We start from the raw sequence: 27,913 nt of genomic DNA on the forward strand, positions 1-27,913 counted from the left end.
AACCTGATTTTATAGCACCAGTTGCTTTATCACTGATGTAATAAATACTTAATCATTCCTTCATTCTGGCTAACATATTCTGAATCAGTTACTATTTCCAGCTAATTCCAAATTATAATCTCCAGATGTGATATTACGAATGGATAGATTACAATTGCCAGGCTAGCCTTATCCAAGAAAAGATACAACTTACAAACTAATAAAAGTTGTTAATAGTGCTCCTAGACATTAAGGTTATTTGAACTTCTGATTAAATGATGAATTAAAAACATGCAAAGTTCATAATTCATTTTTTGGAGAAAGCACATATAGAATAAGCAAATCTCAAATTCCTAGGCCCAGAATGCTTTGTCTTTTTAGCCTTCAACTTCAATTTATTGACATTTATCCAATCCCACATTACATCCAGGGTCCAATCCAGAGAAATACAGCTGAACATTATCAGCAAGCTGATGACACCATTCTCCAAAATTCCTGATGATTGACCCCATCCGTTTTATATAGCGTATCAGGCCTCAAACCAAGAACGACATGTGATCATTCTGCCAAGCTGAGTTCTTTATTTTTCTCTCACTTATAGACATTATTAATCTCTGCATTTACAATATATTCTTGTAAGCTATATGGGAGGGGCTGTCTTCACCATTTCTCTCAAAGGTAATATCTAGATTGACTTGTATTTACTCTTCTGGAATGCACCCTCTCCTTCCTGGGAATCCATTTCCTTACTGCATTCCATCAAAGCAATGAAGACCAATCAGTACCTTGTGGCATTTTATCCTCATGGGGGCAATAACATACAATGCTATTGCCTTAAGAATGGAATCACTATAAGATTGTAGCCCCAACTCCAACTCACAGAAATGAACCTGTAGAGAATCACAGTCAATAGTTCAAAACCTCAAAACAAAATCAAGTATGTGTCCTCCAGAGAATCACTGGTTGAATAAATATAGGTGCTCCTTGAGTTACCAATCATCCCTTCAATGATCATTCAAAATTAAAATATGGTAGTATTTAATTAATGGTACTTACAGCTGGTTCCCAAAGTTATGACCATTGAAGCACTCCTAGAGTTATGTGATTAAAATTTGGGTACTTAGCAGCCCACGGGTAATATCAGCTGGCCCAGCATGGAACGCAGAGCTTGGGAAATGGGGTTTTGTGTTGGGGTAGCTTCCATGGCATGGGGCTTGAAGTGACACTCCTTGATGATGGTAGCACTGGGCCTGAAGTTGGAAGGACAGAGGTGGCGGCAGCTGGCTGAGACTGTCAAAGGCTCCAGGCCTTTAGTTCAGCCCCAATGCCATCAGCAGAACCATTGCTGCTGACAAATGCCATTGGGTAGGGCAGACAAAAGAGCAACGATGGGGGAAGGGTGGAGAGAAGTGGGGTGTAGTTCAAAAGAAGGCAGTTCCTTGCCTTACCATGCCTTGGCACTGAGAGACCAAGCTAGGAATGGCTTGGATCTGGATGGGTTCTTGTCAAACAATGGTGGGATTTGGTTAATAGGGATTGCAGGAATTGCTGCCTGTAAGTTATGAAGTTTCATGAAGTTTTGCCTAACAAACACATTGCTTGGCAGCAGTAATTCCAGGTGCTACTACCATCATGACTTGAAGACTACCTGTAGCACCTTCCCAGGCACCCTATACCCAAAGAAATAGTTGTTATCTGAATCATAATAAATATAAACAAATGGATACAGGACGAACCTTTTCAAGAGTGGAAACAGAACTGACTCATTTATTTTTATACTTTCATTTATATTTGCTATTAACAAGAAAACTATTTACAAAAATGTTCATACTTCTACAGCTATTTTTAATAATACTATTTTTATTGCCTAAGCATTTATTCCATTTTGAAAAGAAATGATATAAATATCTTCTCTCACAGAAGAAGTCTATCAGATAGTCTTGATTTCACCTTGTTCCTGTGATGACTTACAAGAACAAAAAAGACATCGCACCATCTGGCCTGGAAGAACTTTAATATCTCTCAAATTCTATTTAAAACACATTCTTTCTCAAAATACCGTAAGTATACTAGGAGCTCCCAAGTATATCTGATAGTCTCACATAGTGGCAATGAGGAGTGAAAGGACTGTCATTGCTAAACAATGTGGTCACGTGACATCACACTTTGCAACTGCATTGCTTCACAACAGAAACTCTGGTTCCAACTACCATTGTTATATCAAGACAGCCTTTTTAATCTTTTCAACAAGAAAAATATAATGAGGTAAATACAAACATGTATTTAAATTACACATTAATAAATATTCATTTTAATTTCTTACATCTATCTTTTTTGTACTTTAAACTTATTTTAAAATTGAACTTTTTTGAAAAAGCTGCCTTATACATGAGGATTTCAGTACCAGCATGGATTGGATAAGGCTATGACTGAAAAATAATGTTTCTATGTTATCTATTTTTTCATCAATGGTGGTATTCATTATTTTTTACTACCAGTTCTGTGGGCGTGGCTTGGTGAGTGTGGTGTGGCTTGGGGGTGGCAGGGCTTGGGGAGTGTGACTTGGTAGGAATGGAAGGGATAGGATACTGCAAAATTCCCATTCCTTCCCCACCCCACTAACCTGCTTTCCAGCTCCGTTCTCCTGTGCAGGGCAACAAATGAAGACCCAGCCGATCAGCTGGGACTCGGGAGGCAGAGAATAGATGGAGGCAGGGCCAGTCAGAGGTGGTATTTGCTGGTTCTCCGAACTACTCAAAATTTCCGCTACCAGTTCTCCAGAAGCTGTCAGAACTGGCTGAATACCACCTCTGTTTTTCATACTCACTTTTCTACTTTTTATACTTGTGTTAAATAATATATTAGTATACTCTCTTCATTGCTCACCAAGTATCTTTCTGAAGAGACACTGACAAGGATGAGATCATCCCCAACACGCACTTTTTCTCCTTCTGAACGCTGTTTGGAAGCAGGATGTATAGTCCACCAGCAGGCTTCCCCTACATGGAAACATACTGTTTTATTTTGCATCTAGAATTGTGAATATAACCATTGGCTTAATAATAATAACAATCTACAACAATGAACTATTAGCAGTCTAGGATAAAACACCATTGCTTTGTCTTAAGATGCTTCCAGATAAGGTTCTAAGTGGGTCATTTCCACTCTCTAATAACTCACTATTATCTTTATTTTTCTTAATATGCTACGAATATCACTACCAGTTAGTTTTCACACTGGCTAACCAATAATAGAATGTTATTCTATCATTCTAAAATAAATTGCAGCAGCATCCCTGTTTTCAGTATATGCACATATTTGGTATTATGCAAAACAAACCATGCGGCTATTATGAGGGGAATCTTTCTGGCTTTAAAGTTATATTTCCTTCTTTTTAAAGCCTCTTGCACACGATGATGCTGAAAAGATAGTACACTAGCAACATTCCCAGTAGCTGTAACCATAGTTCCATGTTACAGCAACATATTAATAAGAGAAGGAAAGATATTAAAGTTTTTAAAAAAAACTATGCAGAACCACAGAGTTCCCAAATCAACCAACTTCATGAGTTAGATTTGGGATTAATTCTGTACAGATCTAGAATTATTATTAGAACTCCCGTTAGGTAAATTTCATCTGTTAAGATTCCACTGCATTTTCTGCTTTTGGCCAAAATTCTTTTAAAAATTTCAAAACAGAATGATATAAATATCAGGCCAAGCCTATTCATATACTTCAACTGTTGAACCCAATATTCTACAGTTGATAATGGTCTACATCAGTTACAAAGATATGTGGGTGATATCAGCCTACAAGACTGTTTCTGAAAAAAAAGCAAAAAAATAACCCTGCAACTGACATTGATAAATGCTATTGTTTTTGCATTTGTCCCAGAGAGTTGCACGGTCTGCTTGTTTTTGCAGTGGGCTAATCTAGTTCTTACAGTGAAACTATCAGTGTATGAATGGACAAAGAGTTTTGTTTACCAGTTGGCTTGTCAGAGAGCTTAACATTGCTTTCAGCTAAGAGGGAGTGACTAGCCCAAGATTACCCAGATGGATTTAGTTATCTAAGGAACAATTAGAAACTCCATCTCTCTACTCCTAGTTCAACATCTTAATCACTACACCACAATGACACTGTGTCAGTAATAAATATATGTTTTAAAATGTTACCACTAAAATGTAACTGTGATGGACATTCCGTTTTTCCCATCCTAACACATAAGGTTTCAAGATATAATCTTGAAAATATCTATAATCCTAATTTTGACTTTATAGAAAATCACATCTTTGTCATCCGGCTTTACACTGCCAGCAGACTGGGCAGATAAAATAAAGACAGTATGATACACTGGAAAATATTGGATGAATTAGAAATATGAGTGCGAGTGTGTGTGTAGGTGTGTGTATGTGCTATTTTATATTACTGTACTGCCAATTTAGCCCCACAGCATACCTTTAGAGAGGGAGTGTGATAAGAGAAAATTAGCACCCACAGGTAAATATGCACGGAGATCAGCTCACTTCCCTTTTCAAAGTCTACACAGTACTATCCAATGATATCACTACCATGGATGAATCTAACCTGGAGCTCTCTTCAAGAGTGGAATAGAAAGTGGCCATTCTGTGACCTACCTCTTTCTTTGAGAGTCAACCAGCACTGCCCCAGGATGCATACAATCAAGCAACCCATTAGAATGCCAACCCTACCAACAGTAAAACAGAAAGAACCTGGACTTCTCTCAGAAATACAAGCTAGTAAATCTCAAAAGGGCCATAAAAATCAAAATAGAGGCTTTTTTTCTCCACAAAGTAGTCACCTGTGGTATCATCTTGCAAACCTACATCAAAAGCCAATTTATCCATTGATGTTCGTGATGTGGAGAGACAACACAGATACTAAGAAAAAAGAAAGAAAGAAGCGTCTTAGTGTTTTAAATAATATAATTTCTATTATATTCCATTATATGGAGGGAGCTCACATACAATCACATATAATCAGCTGCAAAATTTTAAATACATACACACACACACACACAAATACACAGAAAACATATAGACACACACACACATACTCTGTGTATACATTTCTACTGCATAAGCATTAACTAAAATTAGACGCAAATAGCTGTAAGGCAAGATACTTTTACATAAAATGTCTATATTTCTTATCATCACACTTCAACATTCCAAAAATGAAATATTATAAAGAAATAAGATATTTGGATCTTGGAAAATATGGAATAAGGACAAAAAACAAATTTACCAAATTAGCTACCAAAACTCTATATTTTAGATGGAGTACACAGATAGGGAAAATACAGTATCAAGCAGAACAAACATGATTTTGGAGGCAATCTATTCAATATCATATTGAATAAATATTAAACAAAGTGTCCAAAAAGTGTATATCGTTGCAATGTAGCCATAATCTAAGCCTAGTGTTGAATTGTATTGATCCTGATACATAAAAAAGAAACATACCAATACTACCATATAAATACTGTGGATAAGGTTATACATACCATGCCACTGTAAGAATGGCGCAGTAATATTGCATGTCCATAGAGGAGAGTTCTATGACCACCACCTTGAGCAGTCTATATGAATTAAAAGAACAATTAGTATACATGTTGGCATAAAGCTGTTTCTTTCAGTTTAGAGAAAAAAATGATTTGTCCAATTTTTACATTCTCACTAACAATATCAGTGGCCAAACCATAGAGCTGACTCTGCAAACAATAATCCCCCTAAATTATAGATTGGAATGACAACCAGAGCTCCAAATATGACCATCAGATCATCAGTCCCCAGAGTAGTCTAGAGTAGGTGGAGGCAAAAATCCAGCCTTTTTGGGAAAATATTTCAGCAAATGAGTATTTTAATCCTGACTGACAGTGCTTAATAACCCTAACCCTAACCCGTGGTGGCCTGCTAGCAGCTGGCAGAACTAGCAACAGAATCGGACAGTGAGGAGGTTGCAGAGGAACTTGGGCCAGTCCTGAAGGCTGAGAAAGATTTGGACTGATCTGCGTCAGAGGTAGAGATGGGGCCAGGGCAGGCTGGCAGTCATCAGCTACCTTCTGGATCAGACAGCAATGAGGTGAGGGAGCAGCTGGAACAGCAGCCTGCGCATACGCAGAGTTGCCAAAAGGAAAGAATTACAAACTCAGGATCGACATGGGAGTAAGGCCACAGGTGGATGATGAATGGACCCTCCCATAAGGATTAAAAGAGGAGCAAAAAAGGAGGGGGCTTTTGCAGGAAACAATTCATTCATTCGTTCCATCATTCTGAAGACCTGTCTGTGCATTCTAGAGACACTGTGCTAAGCCCTTCCTTGTCAGGACTATGTTTGGAAATATTTATTGGGCAGCTTTCCAAGATAGATAAGGTTTGAGCTCCTAATTATACCCTTGAAAGACTGTTTGCCGGGCCGTTGGCTGAATGTGAATGCAAGAAATTCACATTCCTTTAATAGGAGTTTGGTCAGGATAAAGAGTTTGCTTAGTGCTTTTGGGGGAAGTCTAGGACAAAACAATAACCAATAAAAGCAATGTTCTCTAAAAACTGAATAATCTGTTGCAGAATATCTAAAGAGGTTCTCTGCTGAGCCAAAAATAAACCTGTTTAATTTATTCTCACTCCTGATTTTTTTCCCATGATATACCACTCCTACTGCATTCAGCAATCAATCTTCAGTACTTGCATCAGACACTTTTTCTTAATAAATGTACAATAAATTTCCCTTCTCATGGTTGATACATTTCTCAGATGTACTGATTAGCAAAAGTTTGCTCTACTCTGCCCCAATTTAGCTCACTGGTGCTCCTCATTTTCTTTCAATCAGAATTCTACCAAATTCCTCACATAGAGTAAAGCGGGGGTCGCCAACCTTTTGGACCTCAGGGACCACCAAACTCATAATTTTAGATCCCAGGGACCACTAACCGGTTCTGTGGACATGGCCTAATTTGTGGGTGTGGTTTGGTGGTCATGTGACTGGCTGGGCATGGCTTGTATGTAAATATTATAAATATTTATATAAATATTGAATATTTTATAAAAAGAGCAACTTTTACCCAAAATCAGGCAAAGCAGGCAGGCAGATTGAATTGCTCACAGAATCACAGATTCATTCAGAGATCTATCTATCTGCCATTGGCTAGCTCAGTCTGTCACATAAAATTTGCTTGTAAGCAAACTCATAAAATTTGCTTGCAAGCAAACTCACAAAATTAACTCACAACACACCATGCATGTAAGTATTGATTTTTTTTATTTAAAAAAAGAGCAACTTTTACCCAAAATCAGGCAAAGCAGGCAGATTGAGTTGCTCACAGAATCATTCAATGATCTATATATCTGCCATCAGCTAGCTCAGTCTCTCAAATTTGCTTGCCGTGAGTCTGCACTGAATTTGCTTGCAAACCTGCAGTCCTAAGGGAGGTTCAGCTGTGCTGAGCCAAAGATCTAAATCCAACTATTTCCTGCTTCCTAGCTAATCTAAATCTCCTGGCACAGCAGAACAAATGATGGTTGGAAAAAGGAAAAATAGCAATTTAGCAGGCAAGTTTACCGGGTAAGGAGTGAGTGGGCGGGTAGGGTTCCCGGGGACCATGTGGGTGGCACAGCCTTGTGTTTCTGCGCAACCTGGATCAATTGCTTTGGGGGGGTGCTCTGGGGGTGAAATTTCTCTGCAGCCTACCAAAATTTTCTCACAGCCCACCAGCCGGCCACGGCCCACCATAGGCGACCACTGGAGTAGAGGAATCTTCCTATAGTTTTTTAATTCCCTCTTTTTGGGGGGGAATTATAACAGAATTCTTCTAATTTTCACACCCAGATGCAGTTTTCATAAACACATAAAGGAAAAACAAACCGCATGCAGTTATACCATTTATAGCTGCAGCCTTAACATGTTTTAAACATAGAGTACAAGTAATTCTCACTCCAAGAATCATAAGATTATTATATTTTTATATCTGTGCTGATTACTAGTTGCTTAGTGAGCACAATTGAAAATGTTAGCTATTCATCTTAAAGTCTTCAACAAATTAGGATGACTATTAGAACAACTTCAAAATATATGTGAAATCTTTTAGTATTAGTTTGTGATCCAATGAAAATGAAAGAACTTTTTTGTAGCGTCCATTAAGTGGTCAGAATGTTTCCTCAGAATTACATCTAGAACACACTCTTCTTGACTTTTATCGTATTTATAACTATTTCCTGAATAATTTGTTTTTTAACTTCTATTTCATAGTCTGTATTTCAACTATTACTATGGTAGTTACATAGGATGCCTGATCAAATAGAAAAGCAAGAAATTAAATGTTACCCACTATGTATTTATTCGCTGTCTTTATAAACATGGTCTCTTGGCAATTTGCAATATAGAAACAGAATAATTATAAGACTATCTTAAAATCTCAAACGGTATGATTAAAATCAATACTAATAGGCAAGTAAATGGCATATCTTATCTAAATGCTCTTTGGAAAGACTCAGTTTTAAAGTTTTTTTTTTAAAGATCTTGGCAAGAAACACTAGGTTTAAGTGAAGTGATAACACTGGTAAGGGAAACATGCTTCAACCAATGTTCATCCAGAATCAGAATAATATGGGACAAAACAACTCAAATCTAGATTAATTTTCCTTAGGTGAGATTATACTGTTAGGAATGTAAGTCACCTAACAGTTATTTGGGTTGGAAATATATAAACTAGGATAGACATTTTAATACTATGTCTTTAAGAAAATGCAAAAACTGTAATTGGGTATGGTTTCTCAAACGGCCATAAGATGGAGCCAGAAACCTGGGTTGTTTAGTCTCAGTGAGTCTCTGTTCATTCTGTTGGAGAGAGTTGCCATCCCTCCTAAATGATTGTTACTGATCGTTGATGTAAGTCTGTTACTGAACTATTTTTTGATAGTGGACTTTGATATTTGGATTATCCCTGAACTGAACACTGGCTGCCTTACCTGTGAATGACTTGGACTGCTTATCTTGGACTGTGCTTAAATGTTTATTGGAAGTAAAAACTACATTTACTGTGTGCTGTTTGTGTGTTATTCTTCACCACTCTCAATACATCTCCCTGTATGCGCTCATTCTCCTAACGGGGAATTATCTCAACATATACGTCATGATCTAACTCATAACTGATATAAGATTTCTTGTTCTAGAAATTTGTATTCATGTACAGTTTGTCATATTCCCCAGAATTGTAGTACATGATGCCCGTTTGTGAAATCGAAAATCATGTTCACAATTTCATGTCTTCACTGTTAATATAAACACTTAAATCAGTTATAATCACAGGTAGTGAATGTAGAGAACACCCTTGAAGGTCAGAGGGAAAAACTGTTTCCAAGGTAATAAGCAGCTAAATGAGCCCTAAGCCCAGTCCAAGAACAAAGTTTACAAAAATGCCTCAGACAGCTAATTCACAAGAAGTTAAAAGAAAGAAGAAGGGAAGCACATTAAGATATACAGGATTCTGTTATTATAGCTGTTCCAGTAGGAATAGCTTTAGATCTTCATGGTGCCTGTTTCTTAATGTGGTCTAACTTATAGGGCTGACATCATATCTGAGTTAAATATATGTCTTCTTGACTTTGATGAGTTTAAAATGCATACCTTTAAGGCATAGTTAGTCTAGAATAAATTGCTACACTGTTGTTAAACATAATCTTTTTTTTTTTGCTATATAAACGTATTGTCCAGAGACTTCTCTTAAGCACAAATGATCTTGTAAATCTTAAGTGTAAATGATCTTGTAAATCTTGTTAAGTGTCTCTACATCATAGATTAAGATACCACTCCTTATCTATTAGGAATGTGCATGTAATGTTGTTATAATATAGTATGTATACAGAAGCTTGTTGGAATGAACTGAAATAATTCTTTTCAAGCTTACCTTCATCATAAATTTCTGAAGCACCATTAAAAAGAGAAAGAAAAAAATAATTATACATTGTAGTCAGTCTGCATTTTTATATAATATTTGTTTTCCCTATACCAAAAGTTTGAGAAAATTATTTATTACATTTACATTAATATCATTATGTAGAAAATAAAAAAATAAATTATGTGCATTTGTAAAAAATTAATAGGTGTGATACTGAAAAAATATTTTTATGAGAAAACAATTCTGAAATAATGTATGCATTTTATTTATGCAGCTTTCCAGTGAAACTGCATTAATCTTTTCTAAACAGTTCATAAAAATAAAATATTTTTAATTCTCTACTGTGTAGTATTGATTTCAATGTTATGGAGGTTCTAAATAACAACAAAGTAAAAATGTCATAACAAAACAGAATACCAATCTTATAAATTAGCTTACTTCAAAATACATTATTGACAATGTTTATAGTTGCCACACTAGGAAGCATGCCCTGTAAGTGCCTGTAACAATCTGTGATCCACTAAAATGCTACCCTATCACCATTATAAGTCTGGCATTCAATTGGAATGTTAATTGGAAATGATAAATTGATATGTGATGCTGATCATAGATTCTACTGGCAGAAAAGTAGGATATTGTATCCTAATTATTGGTAGTACTACTGTAGTATTTTGATTATCTAATATATCTTAAGACACAGATATATTTGAGTGTGCTAGAAAACATGAACAATTAAATTTGCCATAACATTCATATTTTAAAATGGGATTGTTGTAACAAGTTGCCCAGGAAAAGATGCAGCTGCTTTAAGGAGGGGGAGGGAGGGAAGGGAGGAGGGAGGGGTATTGCGCAGCTCCAATAATTAATGATGGACATGCTTCACTCAGAGGTAAGTGGCATTTATCTGCAATTATAGCCCATAACTCCCAACAAGTCTGACACAGTTCCATTTAGCACAGGCAATCACCCAACTGCATTAACACAGTTAATTCTGGTAATTGCCACGGTTCTGTTGTACTTTCCAAAGTTCTTTTACAACAGAACCATATCTGGGATTCCCCCCCCCCTTTCCATTTCAGCTGCTGCTTCTGTGGAACTACAGGTATTGATGGAAATGATGTTATTCACCTTCTCTCTGTGATGGATGTGCTGCTGTTGCTCATGGAGAGGCAATAGACTTGTATTTTATCAAGAAAAATTGAGTGGTGGCCAAAGGGGATGGATTATATGACGCAATCAATCTAACACTACTCCAATGCCCTGCAATACAGTAGGGGGCAAAGAGGTGGGTTTGGAGACGGAGAAATCAATCTAACCTAATGCAGAACCAACAGACTGTCTGTTTACTAGCCACAGGGATTCCTTGGAGCTTTGTGTGCAGGAAGATATAATAGCTGAGCTATGTCTGGGGGTTTCTTTAATACATCTTTCTTAATCATATTAAGATTATTAACCGATCAGAAAAAGAAAAAAAAACCAATAGAAAGATGGAGTTCAAGACAGCTTGATCTGCAATTTTTCCAAATCAAAAATTAAAAATTTCCAATAGATCAAATTGGTGTTAAAAATGAAGAAAAATTTGCACAAAAGCTGGCAAATATAGATTCAGCACAAAAGTAGAATAATAATATATATCTCTGCTTAAGTATAAGTGAGACTTTCTCAGACAAGAAAGAGAGAAACCTAATGGGAGTTAAATTCTATTTAATCCAACAGCACTTATTACAGCACACATAGGATTACTGCAGTCTCATTTCCTGCAATTAGTGGAACTATCTTGGAAATAAATACATTTCAAATCCCCTTTAAATTTGTGGTAAAGTATTTCCTTAAAGTATTTAGTATCATTACCATTATATGAATTAACAATTCCATTTGTTTTGTATATTATGAAAAGTATAACTTGAATTTACTCCATGAGACTTTTTAGAGTCAATGTCAATAAATACAACTAATCACTCTGACTCATACCCTGACCAAAATTTGTTATCTATCTATCTATCTATCTATCTATCTATCTTTCTATCTCAAACACCTACTGGATATGGTACAGATAGTCCTCGAGTTACGACCACACAAAATTTATATTGGTAAAACATTTGTTAAGTGAGTTTGCCCCATTTTACAAATTTTCTTGCCACAGTTGTTAAGTGCATTTGTTAAGTTAGTAACGTGGTTGTTAAGTGAATCTGGATTTCCCTTGATCTTGCTTGTCAGAAGGTCACAAAAGCTGGTCACATGACCCTGGGACACTGCAGCCATCATAAATATGAACCAGTTGCCAAGCATCTGAATTTTGATCATGTGACCATGGAGATGCTGTAACAATCATAAGTGTAAAAAACAGTCATAAGTCACTTTTCTCAGTGCCATTGTAACTTTGAATGAACAATTGTAAGTCGAGGACTATCTATATTACATTTATTGATTGACTGGTTCAAGAAAATTAAAGAAAACGTAGGCATATCAAGTGCTTATTTTATTCAGTCTCCTGAAACAAAAGACTACATGTTCTGCCAGAATTGTGAATGACAGGACTGAATCAATAAAAACATGATATAAAAATACTTGGAAAGGATTTAAGATTTCAGGACCAGATGAACTGCATCTTAGAGTTCAGAAAGAACTATGTGATGTTCTGGATTTTTCTTTTTATAAAAAAGAAATGCCTTCATGTAAGTGTTGATTCCTGGCAACAGCCTGGACAACTCCCTGAAGCTTTCTTGGCAAAGTTTTTTAGAAATGGTTTGCCATTGCCTTTAACTGAGCTTATTAAGGAAGGGCTGGGCCACTGAGCTACAGTTACATACACAAAAAGCCAGATAACATTTGGTTTTAAGACTAAGCCTGTTAGACAAACAACATAAGGACAAAAGGGTAGACAAGTTCTCCTTTTGCTGGACATCTGGCAACCTTCATTTAGCACGTTTAACCTTAAGAAAGATTTGTGAGAGGGAACTGAAAGAAATTCTCATAAAAATTGAGTCAGTCTCCCTTATTCCAAAGTACAGGCTAAATAATGATCGATATAAGTTACAGGAAGACAGATTCCAATCAAAAACCTCATGTTCTTCTAACTATCAGAACAATTCAACAATGGAGTCAGTTAGCCAGAGGTGATGTGCTTGGATGTGTTTTCAAGTAGCATGGGGATGATACAACTGATGTGATCCAAAGCAGAAAAAGTGCTTTAAATTCAGGGTTGTAAACTTTTTGTGACTCAAGGAAAATGTATTTCAGTTAAGGAGGCCTACACCTCCATGTGCAACTACCATATGAGCTAAGGTGAAAACACATCTTTTTAAAAAGTTGCTGTCACATATAGCAAATCCTCATATTTCGTCTGAAACACCATCTGTCTTTAGATCAAAATAGTTCCAGAATCCTAAAGCAAAAGCTGGATAGTTACTTGTCTGGGTGTTTTAATTTTGATTCCTACGCCGAGCAGAGAGTTGGCCTTTCCAACACTTTAATTCTATTGTACTACTAGAATTCTTTCTTCAAAACAAAATGTTAAGTGAGCAGACTCACTTTAAGTATATGAATAATATTTTAGTCAATAATTTTGGTGACATTTCTAATAAAGATTAGAATATAGCTCTTTCATAAATTCAAATAAAAAGGTAATTGCAAGGATGCAATACACAAAACAATTGTAATTTATTGTAATATAGACATCCCAGGCAAGATGTTTAATCCACACAATTAGTAATAAAAATTAAAACTATGCAGACTTGGAGATTTCAATCAGATTTACCTGGTAGTTTTTAAAAACTGCCAACACATGAATGTACATAATAAGAATTATATATTTTCTTTTTTCTTATATATTTATAATTCTATATATGTTATTTTACATTGGTATTATATGTGCATAAAACATATAAATAGTATATTTTCAAAGATTTCCAAAGCAAAACTTACAATTTTTTTTATATTTTAAATGAATTCACATACTGAACTCTTAAGGTTTTTTAATGTCTTAAAATAAGCATGTATTTAGATTCAAAATTAAGAGAAATCTGGAACCGTCTATGTATATTGCGTACAATTACTGGAAAATTATCATTGTATTGAACAATTCCATGTATTCTGAATTTGGTGAATAAAGCAAATCTTTAATATCATATATGAAAGTTTATGACATCACATGCATTATTTCATTATGATGTACATTTAATAAGATATCATACAGACTATACATTTAAAGGCTGTACTTAACAAAGCTCAAAATTCTAAGTATAATTTATTTTATTGCAGGAATAATATTCTGTATTGTTTAATAGGATAAGAAACACTTATGGATGCACCAGTACTAGCCAGCATTTTAAAAGTCTTTTCCCAAAAATAAGTCTGTTTTGAGCTTAGCAAAGCATTCTTGTGATACATGGAGGATTCAGAATAATGTGGAAATTTGACTTTCTAATAAACGAGGATTATATTGCATCAAGAGAGTCAAAAACACATACCCATTTTTCCACATCAACTAGCTGTAGAAAGAAAAAAATGAATATTGTTACTACAATTATATTTTGTAATATAGTTCCCACAATTTGATATAAAAATCTTTGTTACCATAATTATTTTAACGCTTTCTTAAAAAACTAAAATTTCCAGGCTATTGTACTGATAAAGATATATTCTAAAGACAACTTTAACAAATATTATACTGAAAGATAAAACTGATCCTACCTTCAATTTCAGTCATATAGGCATAATACGAAGGGGGAAAGTAAAATGAAAGAGAAGCAAATATAAATTTAAGTTTTAATATATTTAAAATGAAATGGATATTATGATGTATTTATTATTTAATTCATCAGGAAAAAATACATTTCATGCAATATGTACATGCAATGTCCAATAACTTCATAGCTTAACATTTTACCACTTGTAGATGGATACTGTAACATAATAGAATGGAGCACTTTGAATGCTGTATGTTTTATGTAAAACGTTAAACTCTCCTGGCTGTCATAAAAAATGCCATGGTTTTTAAACAATTCTCACTCCTTGCTGTTTTTTTCAAACAGTTAAGAATATGTGCATTCAAAGAAAATGAGAGATGAAATTTCTTGAAGCTATAGTAATACAACCTACTTTACATTAGAAAGCACAAAGACATACTTAAAACAGAGCATTCAAGGTGCTGCTGTTCTTTTTCCCACTGTTACCACTTCAGATCCCACACCGAGATCTCTTTCACAGCATGATTTAGATGTTATTGTGAGTTTCACAAACTTAAATTAATTGCATGGAAAATCTGGAGCTTCCATGTGACAATAAAATCCTTGAATCAAATTCCCTAGCTGTAAAATTTTTATATATAGCCTGGAGAAAAAAAAGCTGCATTTGTTCAGAATCATAATTTGAAGTAGTTTTTAGAACAACAGGAAGGAATCATGACTCTGTGACTGAGCAGAGATGGTACCTACCAACTTCAATTTAAAAAGTAGGCATCAAATAGTGGACCCAATAGGATATTGATAACATTAAAATAGCTACACAATTAATCTAACTATATAAGGCTATTCTTATGCATTATTTCCTACAGCATTAATGGAACTGAACTCTTCCCTTTCACAATTCTTTTTTTCTCTATAAGTTATCATAGTAACCAGGAATACCAATAAGACTTGTTTGTAATTATTTGAGGAAAACATACATTAATACATACGGGCATTATATTTGTCAACAAGGCAATTAGGGCAACAGTCAGGGCCACCAGAAGTGCACAGTGTGATATGCTTGCTAATTTGGACCTTTTTCAAATGTAATTTCTATGCCAGTAAAACAAGTGCAAAGTGGGAAGAAACTATAGACACTATCCAGTACACTAACAGGGAAGATTACAGTCATATAATAATGTGCTGGCAAATGTAGAATGTGTTATGATCATTGACTAAATTCCTTGTCCATCTCTCCATATACTCTAGGATTTCTAAACAAACATCTAAGTGTAGTCAACCTCACAGGAGTATAAGGATTGTTAATAAGAGAGGGGATAAACCTACCCCACATAAATTACCTTGAAGAAAATGAGATAATTATGCAAAAATAATAGGAAATATAAGATGTATGAGGAAAAGGCTTTTCTACTCTTTAGAGCAGTTAAATTACATTACTTTTACCCTATTTAATTCTGATAGACAGAACAAACACTGGAGGGGGAATGGGATTGACTAGGATACAAACTAAAATGGAAATTACCCATAATAATTTTGAACAGTTTTTACCCCTTCCCCTCTATTAGCTGACAACACGTGGCCAAAAAACCCATAAAAAACTCCTTCATAGTCACATAAGGCAGAAAAGACAATACAGCCAGCCAAGAAAAGCAGACAGACTAGCTTGCAGAAGGATTTATACATGCACCAATATTAAGGAAAACTCTGCATTCAGTTTCTACCAATTCTTTTTACCCAGAACAGTTTTTTAATCATCTTGGGCTCATTCAAAACCAAACCACTTCAGAATGTTTTGCATTACAATAGATACTTCCCAGAAAAATACTGCTAGAAAAATCCATGTGCTCTGCCCTAGCTAAAGATTGCAGCAAAATGCAGAGGGATTTTGAAGGCAATGCAGATGATGTCATTATTCCTGCTGTTTAAAAAAAAAAATTCCTAGCACTGTGCCTGTGAATACAAGATTTGTATCCAAGTCAATAAATGTTGGGAAGTGTCCTTTTCCCCACAAGAGGCTAATTTAATGTGATCTCCCTTTAATTATTTAACTTTCTTAATGTAGCTTTCAACTAGGTTTCACAACAGTTAGAAACAGTATTATAAAAGGGATAATTCAAAAGTGATTCCTTTTGAATAAAATGTAAGTTATATGCCTGATTCTGGATCCAATCACAGAGGAACAAATACTTCAAAGCAATTATGGATACCAAAATGTATTTCTATAATTATATCAGACGAGTTTGCACAAGCCTATTACACAATCATTTCCAATTATAGTCTCACCAAAATGCTTTAAACAAAAATGATTTAGCTTAAAGAAGAAGGAAAAGAGAGGTGAGAGACTGATGGTTTCTATCATACAGTTGTTCATGCAAAATGCTAGGAAACAGCAAAGTATAAGGCTTTAAGCACCACGTGTTTTTCAAGCAACTGGGGCAATCCACTTTTGGTAAAATTTTGGTAAAAATTGTGCACACAGGAAAGGAGATACAAATTTTGTAAACAGAATTGGGCCAAAATATTACCATGTCCTAAGTCCATACTCTTGGTGATAAAATTACAAATAGTTCAAAAAGCTGTGGGCCACAACTTGCAATCTAAATAAATAATAATACCAAAAAGCAAAACTAAGGAGTAACCAGGTTAAAAGTTCATATCCAAAATCCCATTATTTTATTACCTTATAAAAGGATTAATTTTTGTTCTCTTTTTTTTTTCAAGCACTAGAATCCTTTTTTTCCCCTTTCCTTTCTGAATTGATTTGACCACAAAAGCTTTAATGGAATTTTGCAATCTCTTTATTTCAATACAGCTTTGGTGGAAATTTAATAATTTAAGTCTTAACCAAGATCCTAAGAATTAGGCAATTTTTATTATTATTAATAATAATAATAAAGATATAATATTGCAAAAGCTGCCCTATAGAATTGATTTAGATCTCCTTGGGCAAAATCTGAATGTTACAAAAAACTATTATTTATCCTTAATTCCAAATGTCATTCCACTTGTAACATATCACAACTTACCCCTTCTGCTTTCTCCTCTGTGTTAGCCAGCATTTCTTGGAGAGCTCTGACTGACAATGATTGCTCCAGAACAAAAGTACAGATGGAGAGATCCGGAGGAACATTCTAATTGAAAGAAAGAAATTATGAAAAGAGCATTGAGCAAGGCATTATCCTGATACTTTTATCACAATCCTTTGTATCTGAAGTCTTCAGTGTACATGGAAATAACTACTTTGCAGTCCCCAGCTCTTTCTACTCTGTGTACATGTATGTATTCATTAATTAAATATATGTATAAAATATATGAAGCTAATAAACTACAGAGCACTAATATTCAGAATAATGTAAGAATGTCTCTGGGCTCCAGATCAGCCTCATAAGCTTCCTTTAAAAAATAGAAATACACCCACCATCCCAGGAAAAAGACTAATGTGTATTACAGAGTGTCCTCGCAAAGTAATGGCTAATAGGATTTTACTTAGATAAACTAATGATTTATGACTTCTTAAATCATCAATGACTGCTAAGTAAAAGAGATTACAATATCTCCTTAGAACAGAGGTCTCATTCTCGCGGCCCACGGGCCAATTGCGACCCGCAGGACGATATCCTGTGGCCCCCACCATGATATGAAAGTATAATATTAGTGAGGCCCGCAGGGGGAATGGACCTCTGAAGGAAGTCCCGCCCGCCGTTCCTCGTCATGGCTGACATTCAGTGCTAGGCTAAGCACACTAGGCTTTGTAACAACAGTGTGGCAGATGACGAACAGTCCGGTAGCAGTCGCCTTTTTTTGCAGTCGCCATTCCGGTACTTTCTACCATCAACAAATGCTACGATCAAACACAGAGAAAGGCGACTGCTACTGGACTGTTCGTCATCCGTCACACTGTTGTGACAAGTAGAAGCGGAAATGACATCACGCATCGAGACGTTCTCCATGCATCGCTAGCTGGCTAAACACTTCTATAAAATGTGGAACAAGAGTGACGCCAAGTGGAATAAAGTAAATTTTGTCACACCCTCATCATGTCTTTGTCAAAGCCAAAGCCTGCAGTGAAGAGAAAGATAGGTGACAAGCACAGACAATTTCAGCAAAGGTGGGAGACGCAGTATTTCTTTGTTGAGCACAGGAGCATCCCGACATGCCTTATTTGCGCTGAAAAAGTTGCAGTGCACAAGGAATACAACCTGAAACGTCATTATTCAACTAAACATGCTGAGGAATGTGCAAAATATTAGGGGGATGAGAGAGCCAACCAGGTTGTCAGCCTTAAAACATGTCTAGTGAGGCAACAAGATTTCTTCAAGAAAGCAACCAAAGAGAATGCTGCAGCAGTCGAAGCTAGCTATACGGTTAGTGAGATGATTGCTAAGGCAGGAAAACCATTCACAGAGGGCGAGTTTGTAAAAAAAATGCATATTACAGGCTGCAAGTATAGTTTGTCCGGAAAAGAAAAGTCAGTTCAGCAACATCAGCCTTTCTGCCAACACAGTGCCAGAGCGCATTTCTGACCTGTCAAATGACATTTATCATCAACTGTGTGAGAAAGCCAGATGTTTTGATGCATATTCAGTTGCTCTTGATGAGAGCACAGACATAACTGACACTGCTCAGCTCACAATTTATGTCCGTAGTGTTGATCGCAATTTTGAAGTGACAGAGGAGTTGCTCAGAGTAATTCCAATGCATGGCCAGACCACCTTCTTCTTCTTCTTTTTCTTCAGCGTTTGTCTCGCGCTCGGGCGAGGTCCGCTAATGTCCTTGAGTACTGCTTCCACACCTCTCTGTCTGCCACGTGTGTCGGGTCTGCCTTCGCGATCTCTAGATCGGCCTTGATCGTGTCCATCCAGCGTTGTTTAGGTCTACCACGTGGTCTCGCTCCTCCGACAGTCACCTTCATTACAGATTTGATGATGGATTCTTCCTTGGCGCGGCTCACGTGGCCGAACCATCGTAGCCGGGACTGCCTCATGACCGTGGGGATGGGCACGGCGTTGAACCGTCTGCGCGCACTTCTTCGTTCCTGACGCGATCGAGTAGAGGTGAGGCCTACCGACCATCGGAGCATTCGCATCTCCATTATCTGGAGTCTGCTTTCGACTTCTTTGGTCGTCGGCCAGCACTCTGCGCCGTATATGGCCACGGGGCGCACCACAGAGTTATAGATTTTCGCCTTCAGGCGCATCGGCATCTTCTTGTCACAGAGGACGCCCGTGACGGACTTCCATTTGCCCCACACATGGCCAGACCACCACTCATGAGATATTTCCCCAGCTGTGTGATGCCATTGAGAATGCCGGTTTGCCATGGAATAGGTTTGTTGGAATAACAACCGACGGAGTGCCATCAATGACGGGGAGGAAAAATGGACTGGTGGCACTTGTTCAGAGAAAACTTGAGGAGGGTGTAGAAGAGGCTATTGCTCTGCACTGCATTATCCATCAGCAGGCCCTTTGCAGCAAATGCCTGAAGTGTGACAACGTGATATCTGTTGTTGTGAAATGCATCAACCACATCAGATCTAGGGGCTTAAAGCACAGGAGGTTCCGTGCTTTTTTAGAGGAAATGGAATCAGAATATGAAGATGTGCTCTATTTCACCGAGGTACGTTGGTTCAGCAGTGGAAATGTCTTGAAAAGATTTTTGGAACTGAGAGAAGAAGTGAAAGCCTTCATGGAGAAGGATGGGATGGCTGTTCCCAAGTGAATGATCAGAAATGGCTCATGGACTTAGCTTTTCTTGTCAACATCACACGTGAGCTAAATGTACTGAATAAGAAGTTACAAGGCCAGGGGCAGCTTGTCAGTGCTGCCTATGACAACATGAGAGCATTCTCCACAAAACTTGTGTTATGGAAAGCCCAGCTCTCTCAGACAAACCTTTGCCATTTCCCAGCATGCAAGGCACTTGTGGATGCAGGCACACCATTCAGTGGTGAGAAGTATGTTGATTCTATTTTGAAGCTACAGAAGGAATTTGATCACAGATTTGCAGACTTCAAGACGCACAGAGCCACTTTTCAAATTTTTGCAGACCCCTTCACCTCTGATGTGCAAGATGCCCCTCCTGTGCTTCAAATGGAGCTTATTAACCTGCAATGCAACTCTGACCTCAAGGCCAAATTTAGGGAGGTGAATGGAAAAGCAGACAAGCATGGGTAAGTTTTGAGAGAATTGCCTCCCAGCTTCCCTGAGCTTTCCCGAATGTTCAAGTGGACCATGTGCCTTTTTGGGAGCACATATTTGTGTGAAAAGTTCTTCTCCACCCTGAACTTTAACAAGTCCAAGTACAGGTCCAGACTTACTGATGATCATCTTCAAGCCATACTGAGAGTCTCAAGTACCTCCTCTCTCAAGCCAAATGTTGCTCAGATATGTGAGAGGAAGTGTTGTCAAGTCTCTGGCAGCAAGGAGTAAGCTAGAGAAGCCATGTTCTGAGGAACTGTTCATGATCTTCATTCAATGTTCCATTTATGTGTTCAGGACAGTTCATGTATTGGAGAAATCATTAACTGTTGATGACATTTGAGGATATTTTTTTTAACAATGTTTTTTGTGGAATCCCTTATGCGGCCCAGCCTCACCTAGACTCTGCCTCCAGTGGCCCCCATGTAAATTGTGTTTGAGACCCCTGCCTTAGAATAACAAATCAGTCCACTAACCCCCCCAAATCTGAAGAACTTTTGATATTAATAGGAGTTATTCCTAGATGTGCATAAGATTTCAACTACAAACATTATAAGAAATAATCTCTGATTTCAAACAGACATTGCTCCACAGTTTATGTGTTAGGCTGACTATTATCACTGATCAAATTCAAAAACTGAGAAATATAAAGGGAGACAAGAAAACATGTCAACCTTTCTAATCAATTTAAAGTGGAAAATTCACATTAATAAGCATAGAAAATCTCTTATCCTGCTTGAGAAAAAGGATGAAATTCAAACTTCAACTATTTCATTATTTTACATACAACCTGTGCTCCATCAATCAATTCCTTTCATTAAAATGTTCAGAAGGGTATGCACTATAGACATGCAAGGCTTTAAATATGCACAATTTACCAGGCAGTTCCCCTATCCAGCATCCTAATGTATATGTTTCACTGGGAATAGCCTGACATGAGAAATTTTATTTATTTATTTATGAAATGTATTTGCTGCCCATCTTGTATCCAATAACTCTTTATTAATTTGTCCCCACTTTATGTCTTTAACTGGGTATCACATGGTCAGTACTAGTAAGTAAATGTCAGATCTTCTCACAGGTGGCTGAACCTGGCCAACTATGTCAGGGCCTAGAAGCAAAGCAAATTTGGAGAGAGAAACAACTTTTCTAGGCTGTAGACTAGAAAGAATCCAAGTGGTAGCAAGCATCTTCCATATAGCTACCATGAAAATATAATGGAAGTATTCATGCAGTCACCAGGAGTCCAGCTAGATTCAAGGAGACTTTATATCAAAACAGATATTCAGAATTATATACAGTACAATCATGTTTATATACTTTTTTCATCATAACAACAGTGAAAAATAGTGTAGTTTTTAACAAGATAAGTAACAAACAACAAATAGTATAAAATAAAAACTTTTCAGAATATAAAAGAAATGGGATTTTAAAGTAAAAACAAATATTTAAATAACAAAAGTACAAAATGTTCAAAAAAACCCTCATCAAAATCCAGTGACTGCTTTTCATCAAAATGGCAAAACCAGTTGAATAAACAATCCCATAACTAACCCAAATTGCCAATATAAAATAAAAAATCTTTTGCTTTTAAAAATTTTTCCTAAAGGAACTGACTTCAAAACTTAAGCAACAGGATCCTTTACTTCCTTGTTTATGTCAGGCAATGGTGGTATGCTACTTGTTTGGCCTGGTTCAACTGAACCGGTAGCTCTGAGGATCATCTGAGAGCAAACTGCATAATTATCTGCATAATTACAAAAACATGAATATTGTCCATCTCTGTCACTTAGCTTTATATTCTCTCAATCCCAGGGACAATGGAGCTGCCACCACAATTTTCAAGTCGCTTAAACTCATTCTGAAAGGAAACTTATAGCTCATTCCTCCTTCTCTTTGTTCTTCCTGTACTTCAGACCACTGCAATCTGGTGGGGTCCATGGTTGGACCGCTCCTAACATATATGACCAATTTGAACAGTTATATGTACACCCTGAGCAATGGAAACCAGAAAATAGGGAATCTAGAAATGGAAGATAAAATTAATGAAATTATTTGAGCCCAATAGGATATTACCCCACATTTTATTTCAATGCCAGGACTGTTTTAAAGTACAATATATATTCAATATATTGAATAGTCCTCACTCTTTTAACAAATTTAATTAAATTCTTTCTTCTGTGAAGTTAAAGCTTCTAGGAGTTAAATTGTTTAACTATGTGCACATTGGTTTTTAAAAGCTGGTATGATTTTGTTTGTGATGTCAAACACTTAAAACTTGTAAGAGATCATAGTGCTAACTACAGAAGAAGCCTCAATCAGCCAGACGATAAACAATCCAAGGGAACAATTAAAAGCAAATGAGTAAACTGAAGTAGTTTACTGATGTTGTAATTACATATGCATAATGCAGACTATAAGTTTTATTTATGACCTGATGCAAAGAAATTATATCATTTCATTTTTCACACAGAATTATTTTATTTCTTAGTACACATTTCTTTTTAATGTATAAAGATATTCTATTATATGCTTTATGCGGGATTTCTAAAAAGAGTTATATGCCAATGGTAATGATGCTTTCACTGTATGTGCTGACTGAGTTTGCTTTTATGTAAATCTATTTGTGAGCCTTCTCGGCTGAAGGGTACAATAAAATATTTTGAATGAATGATGTTCTAAAAGCAGCTTATGTTATGCATCTGCTTATACAACATACGCACAACACAAGGGTACTTGCACATGGAAAACATGGGAAAGGCTGATTCAAACCATCAAAAATAGGCTTCATTTGCACATTATATTTTGGGTATAAACACAACTGTTCATAAAAAATACCTTTAATCGTTTATTTATGCAATCTTATTTTTCTGGCTTTTATTAATAAGAGAAAGAACACTACTCAATGTAAGTTAAAAGCCAGAGTTACATGAATGTTTCCATAGACAGTGCTGGCAATCTTTGGGGCCCCTAGAGTGGCCCATGTCACACCACTATTCTGCAAGTTGCACTGATTTCTGGTTTGCTTCCAGGTGTAATTCAAGGTGTTGATTATTACCTATAAAGCCTTGCATAGGACGGGTCCAGGACTTGAGGAACCATCTCACCCCCAATGGGACAAGACTGCCTCACCCATGACAACAGAGGAGGTATCTTATTGGTCAAGGAATTCTGCCTGGCAGGATCCAGACCTCTGCTGTGGCTCCAGCCCTTTACACATTTTGCCCCCACTCTCCTGACTTTCTGTAAGGACTTGTAGACCTGACTGTGCCACTTGGCCTAGGGCCCCAATGGGGATGTATCACACTGGAGATGATTGATGGGCCAATAGTAGATCCCACCTCACATCCCCCAGGCATCCTGCTTCCTCCCCTCCCATTTTATAATCAAATGTTGCATTTTTACTACTGCTATGGTAGCTATATATATTTTTGTATGGTTTACTACTTTTATCATTGAAAAAACCTCAGAGTCAGTCACCTCACAGCAAATAAGTTCAATAAATAAAGTAGCAAAGATAATTTCCAAATTTAACTTTATCATGAGGCATTTGTTTCTTCAGATATGGTAGATACCATTTCTCACCACTTGAGGGCATATTCGAACAATGTAACCAAAGAGCATAACTACTGGCAATACAAGAAAAAACATTCCCTGGCATTTTCCTACTCACAAGAAAGTATGAACTGATGGATTTTTCAAGAGGGGAGGAATTCAAGAGGGGAGGGGATTTAGCTAGGCTTAAAAATCTCTATCTAGACTGATCCTATTCCATAAACTAATTTAAAAGGTGGTACAAGTAGATCCATGTAGGTAAAAATATATTTAGATCAGTTCTGTCACTTTTTCCTTTTCAGACTATTATCCAAATTACAAATTCCATGTGGCAGTTGATGCTTTACTCTCTGCTATTATCTTCTCATCTTTGGTTCTATCATGGAGGAGTAACATTTTTTTCTGACAGAATAATCACAGTAGCTAAACTTGTCATTTATACTGTAACATATTTTGCTATAATAATAGGCAAGCTACAGTATACTGATAAATAAAATTTCTTCCAGGCCAAAAACTGTGAAGTCAAAAACACGATCAGATGGTGATTGTGGAAACTATCATAAACTGCTCATGTACAAGTTCCAAGTTAAGCTAAAGAAAAAGAAAGCCAGTTTCCATGATACAATGTTAAACACCTGCCATTTTCAAAGAAAACATCAGGAACCTCTTTCGGGGTCCCGAAACTCATTGATAGAGAACCAAAAAAAATTATGGAACAAACTTAAAGAGATTATTAAGGATGAATGCGAAAAGAAACTGGCAAAAATGAAGAAACAGAAGAAAGGAAATTGGATGTCATGAAAATTCACAACAAGAGAAGCCAAAGCCAAGAAAGACAAAAATCACAGAAGGAAACTTAACAAAGAGCTACAGACAGCTGTTAGAAGTGACAAGGAGCAGTATTAGCAACCTACATGGAAAAAGGGATGCCAGATGTTCAAGCTAGTTTAGCAAGGCTAAAGAATACAAGACATTATTCCTGAACATGCTAGATAATTGAAAAAGCCGAATAATGCCCAAAAGAAGTCAATATGTGCTTCATTGATTATGTCAATCACATTGAGCTGTGGAAAGTGCTCTGAATGGGCGTTGGTAAATTTACCTGAGAACGCCCTTTCTATCTATGCTGCTAGAGAGCCCAGGATGGGTATGACTCCTCCTGATGACATCATCAAGCTGGATCCGTCTAGTATAAAAGTAGCAGCCTGTGGGAGAAACCTCCCAGCTTTGGCGAAGATACTTGACAGACTTTAGTGAGTGTCTCTGAAAGCCAAAACAGAATCGTGAACCGTAACATATCTCACCACAATCCGGACACAACAAGGGAGGGGCTGGGCTCTCTAGCAGCATACTTAAAAAAGGGCGTTCTCAGGTAAATTTACCAACGCCCATTCTCCTCCATGCTGCTGCGAGAGCCCAGGATGGGATATACCAAAGCCTTCATGTCCTTGGGAGGGTCCTCATCTGGTCTCTCACTCCGAAGTAGGCACCACTCACTGAAGAACCTGTCTGCCAAAAGCCGCACTTGTGGAGGTGTAGGAATCCAGGCAGTAGTGTCTGATGAGTGGAGATGGGGATGTCCATGTAGCTGCTCTGGCTCAGGCAGCCGAAGTTGCAGCACTTCTAGTAGAGTATGATGTCAAGCCATGTGGAACTGGCAGAGCTTTGGCTTTGTAGGCCTGTGAGATGCAAGCCCTGATCCACCTGCTTAAGGTGGCAGGAGAGGCCTTGTTCCCCCAGTGAGAAGGGGAAAAGGATACAAACATAGCCTCTGTCTTCTTAAACATTGAAGTGCATTTGATATAAATTCTAAGAGCTCTTCTAACATCTAAGGTGTGCCGCTTGAGCTCTAAGGCGTGATGTGGATGGGAAAAAAAATCAGGAACTACTATGTCTTGGGATCTGTGGAATACAGAATTTATTTTGGGTACAAAAGTAGGGTCTAAACGAAGAACAACTCTATTGTCATGAAAAGTGCAGAGGTCCTGCCGTATAGATTGAGCAGCCAACTCTGACACCCTTCTAGCTGAAGTGATGGTTATTAAGAAAACCACCTTGAAGGTCAAGAATTGAAGGGACACCTTTCTGAGGGGTTCGAAGGGAGGTTCTGTTAGGGCCTGGAGGACCTTGTGAAGGTCCCAGGATGGGAACCTGTAAACCACAAGAGGCGGAGATTGGAAGACCCTTTTAAGAATCTCTGAACTGAAGGATGATGGGACAAGGAAGGAAAGGAATCCCAGGAGATGACTTAAGCAAGAGCCGCTACTTGACGGTGTAAAGTTTTAGGAGCCAGACCTTTGTCAAGGCCATCCTGCAGGAAACAGAGGACCTGTGGTACCCCCGCTACTGTAGGAGAGAGACCTTCCCTGTGACACCAATGACAAAAAATCCCCCAGGTGGCATTGTACATACGCGTTGTAGAAGATTTATGAGATGCCTGGATAGTAAGGATGACCTGGTCTGGGAGATTGGCTTCTCTTAACAGTTGCCACTTAAGCGTCACACGGTCAATTTGAACCACTGGGGATCCGGGTGGAGCAGTGTTCCCTGATGTAGTGAGATCATGTGGTCTGGAATCCTCCAGGGAGTGGCTACAGACAGGTTTACCAGATCTGCAAACCAGGGTCTCCTGGGCCAATGGGGGGCTAGGAGAATCAGCTCTGCCCATTCCTCCAACATCTTCGGAATGACCGCTGGAATGATGGGAAGAGGGGGAAAGGCATAGAGGAGACCGGTGGGCCATCTGCTCCAAAGTGCATTGGTCCCCTCCACTCCCTGACAAGGAAACCTGGTGAAAAATCTGTTTACTTGAGCTTTTGGGGGAGAGGCGAAGAGGTCTACCTCCGGGGTCCCTAAAAATAGACCAGGGTAGGGACCATTCTGTGTGGTTGACTGGGCTCCTGCTCAGCCAATTGGCCTGGGAGTTGTCGACTCCGGAGATGTGGTCTGCTGTGATAGACAGCAGATGTCTCTCTGCCCACCTCCCCAACCTTTTGGCTTCCCTCATGAGGGCCCTGGAGCTTGTGCCCCCCTGCTGGTTGACATGCGCCTTTACAGCCAGTTTATGGGCCCAGTCCTGTCTAACTAGGACTAGATCCCTTGAGCCATGAGACCCTCCATGTGGGCTCCCCAACCCAGGAGACTTGCATTGGTGATGATGATCAGTCTGTCCAGTTCCTTGAACGGGAGACCCTTTGAAAGGGCTGGGGAAAGCCAACACTTGAAGGAACAGCGGAGAGAGCAGGACCTTGGCGGATGTGTGGCTTGTTCCTGCTTGTTGAAAGGGGAGCAGGAACCATTGTAGAGCCCGTGAGTGTAGGCGTGCCCACGGAACGCTGCCTATGTATGAGATCATTTTGCCCAAAAGTTTGGACAACAGCGACAGGGAGACAGTGTGTTGACATTGGACCTGTCGAATGATCTCGATAAGACTCTGCCCTTGGGCTGAAGACAGAAAAACTTGGCACAGAGTTGTGTCGATGATGGCTCCCAGATGGAAAAATCTGGTTGTTGGGAAGAGATGGCTTTTCTTGGAGTTGATGGAAAAACCATGGTACTGGAGGCAATGGAGAGTGGTT

At 37.7% G+C, this 27,913-nt stretch overlaps 1 protein-coding gene across 1 annotated transcript in view; it reads right to left on the reverse strand.

The window, feature by feature from the left end:
* Window positions 1-27,913, reverse strand: part of RYR2 (ryanodine receptor 2) — a 288,713-nt gene that overhangs the window by 188,955 nt on the left and 71,845 nt on the right. Inside the window, exons 3-8 of the mRNA XM_087937122.1 lie at window positions 17,610-17,714; window positions 14,365-14,385; window positions 9,905-9,919; window positions 5,507-5,581; window positions 4,802-4,880; window positions 2,866-2,978 (exon numbers count right to left, since the gene is read on the reverse strand). Coding sequence (XP_087793248.1) covers window positions 2,866-2,978; window positions 4,802-4,880; window positions 5,507-5,581; window positions 9,905-9,919; window positions 14,365-14,385; window positions 17,610-17,714 — 408 coding nt within the window. The remainder of the gene's footprint in view (window positions 1-2,865; window positions 2,979-4,801; window positions 4,881-5,506; window positions 5,582-9,904; window positions 9,920-14,364; window positions 14,386-17,609; window positions 17,715-27,913) is intronic.

This window comes from Pseudonaja textilis, chromosome 1, assembly GCF_049901715.1.
Source record: "Pseudonaja textilis isolate UNSWEBS1 chromosome 1, rPseTex1.2, whole genome shotgun sequence".
Taxonomy (NCBI): Eukaryota; Metazoa; Chordata; class Lepidosauria; order Squamata; family Elapidae; genus Pseudonaja; species Pseudonaja textilis.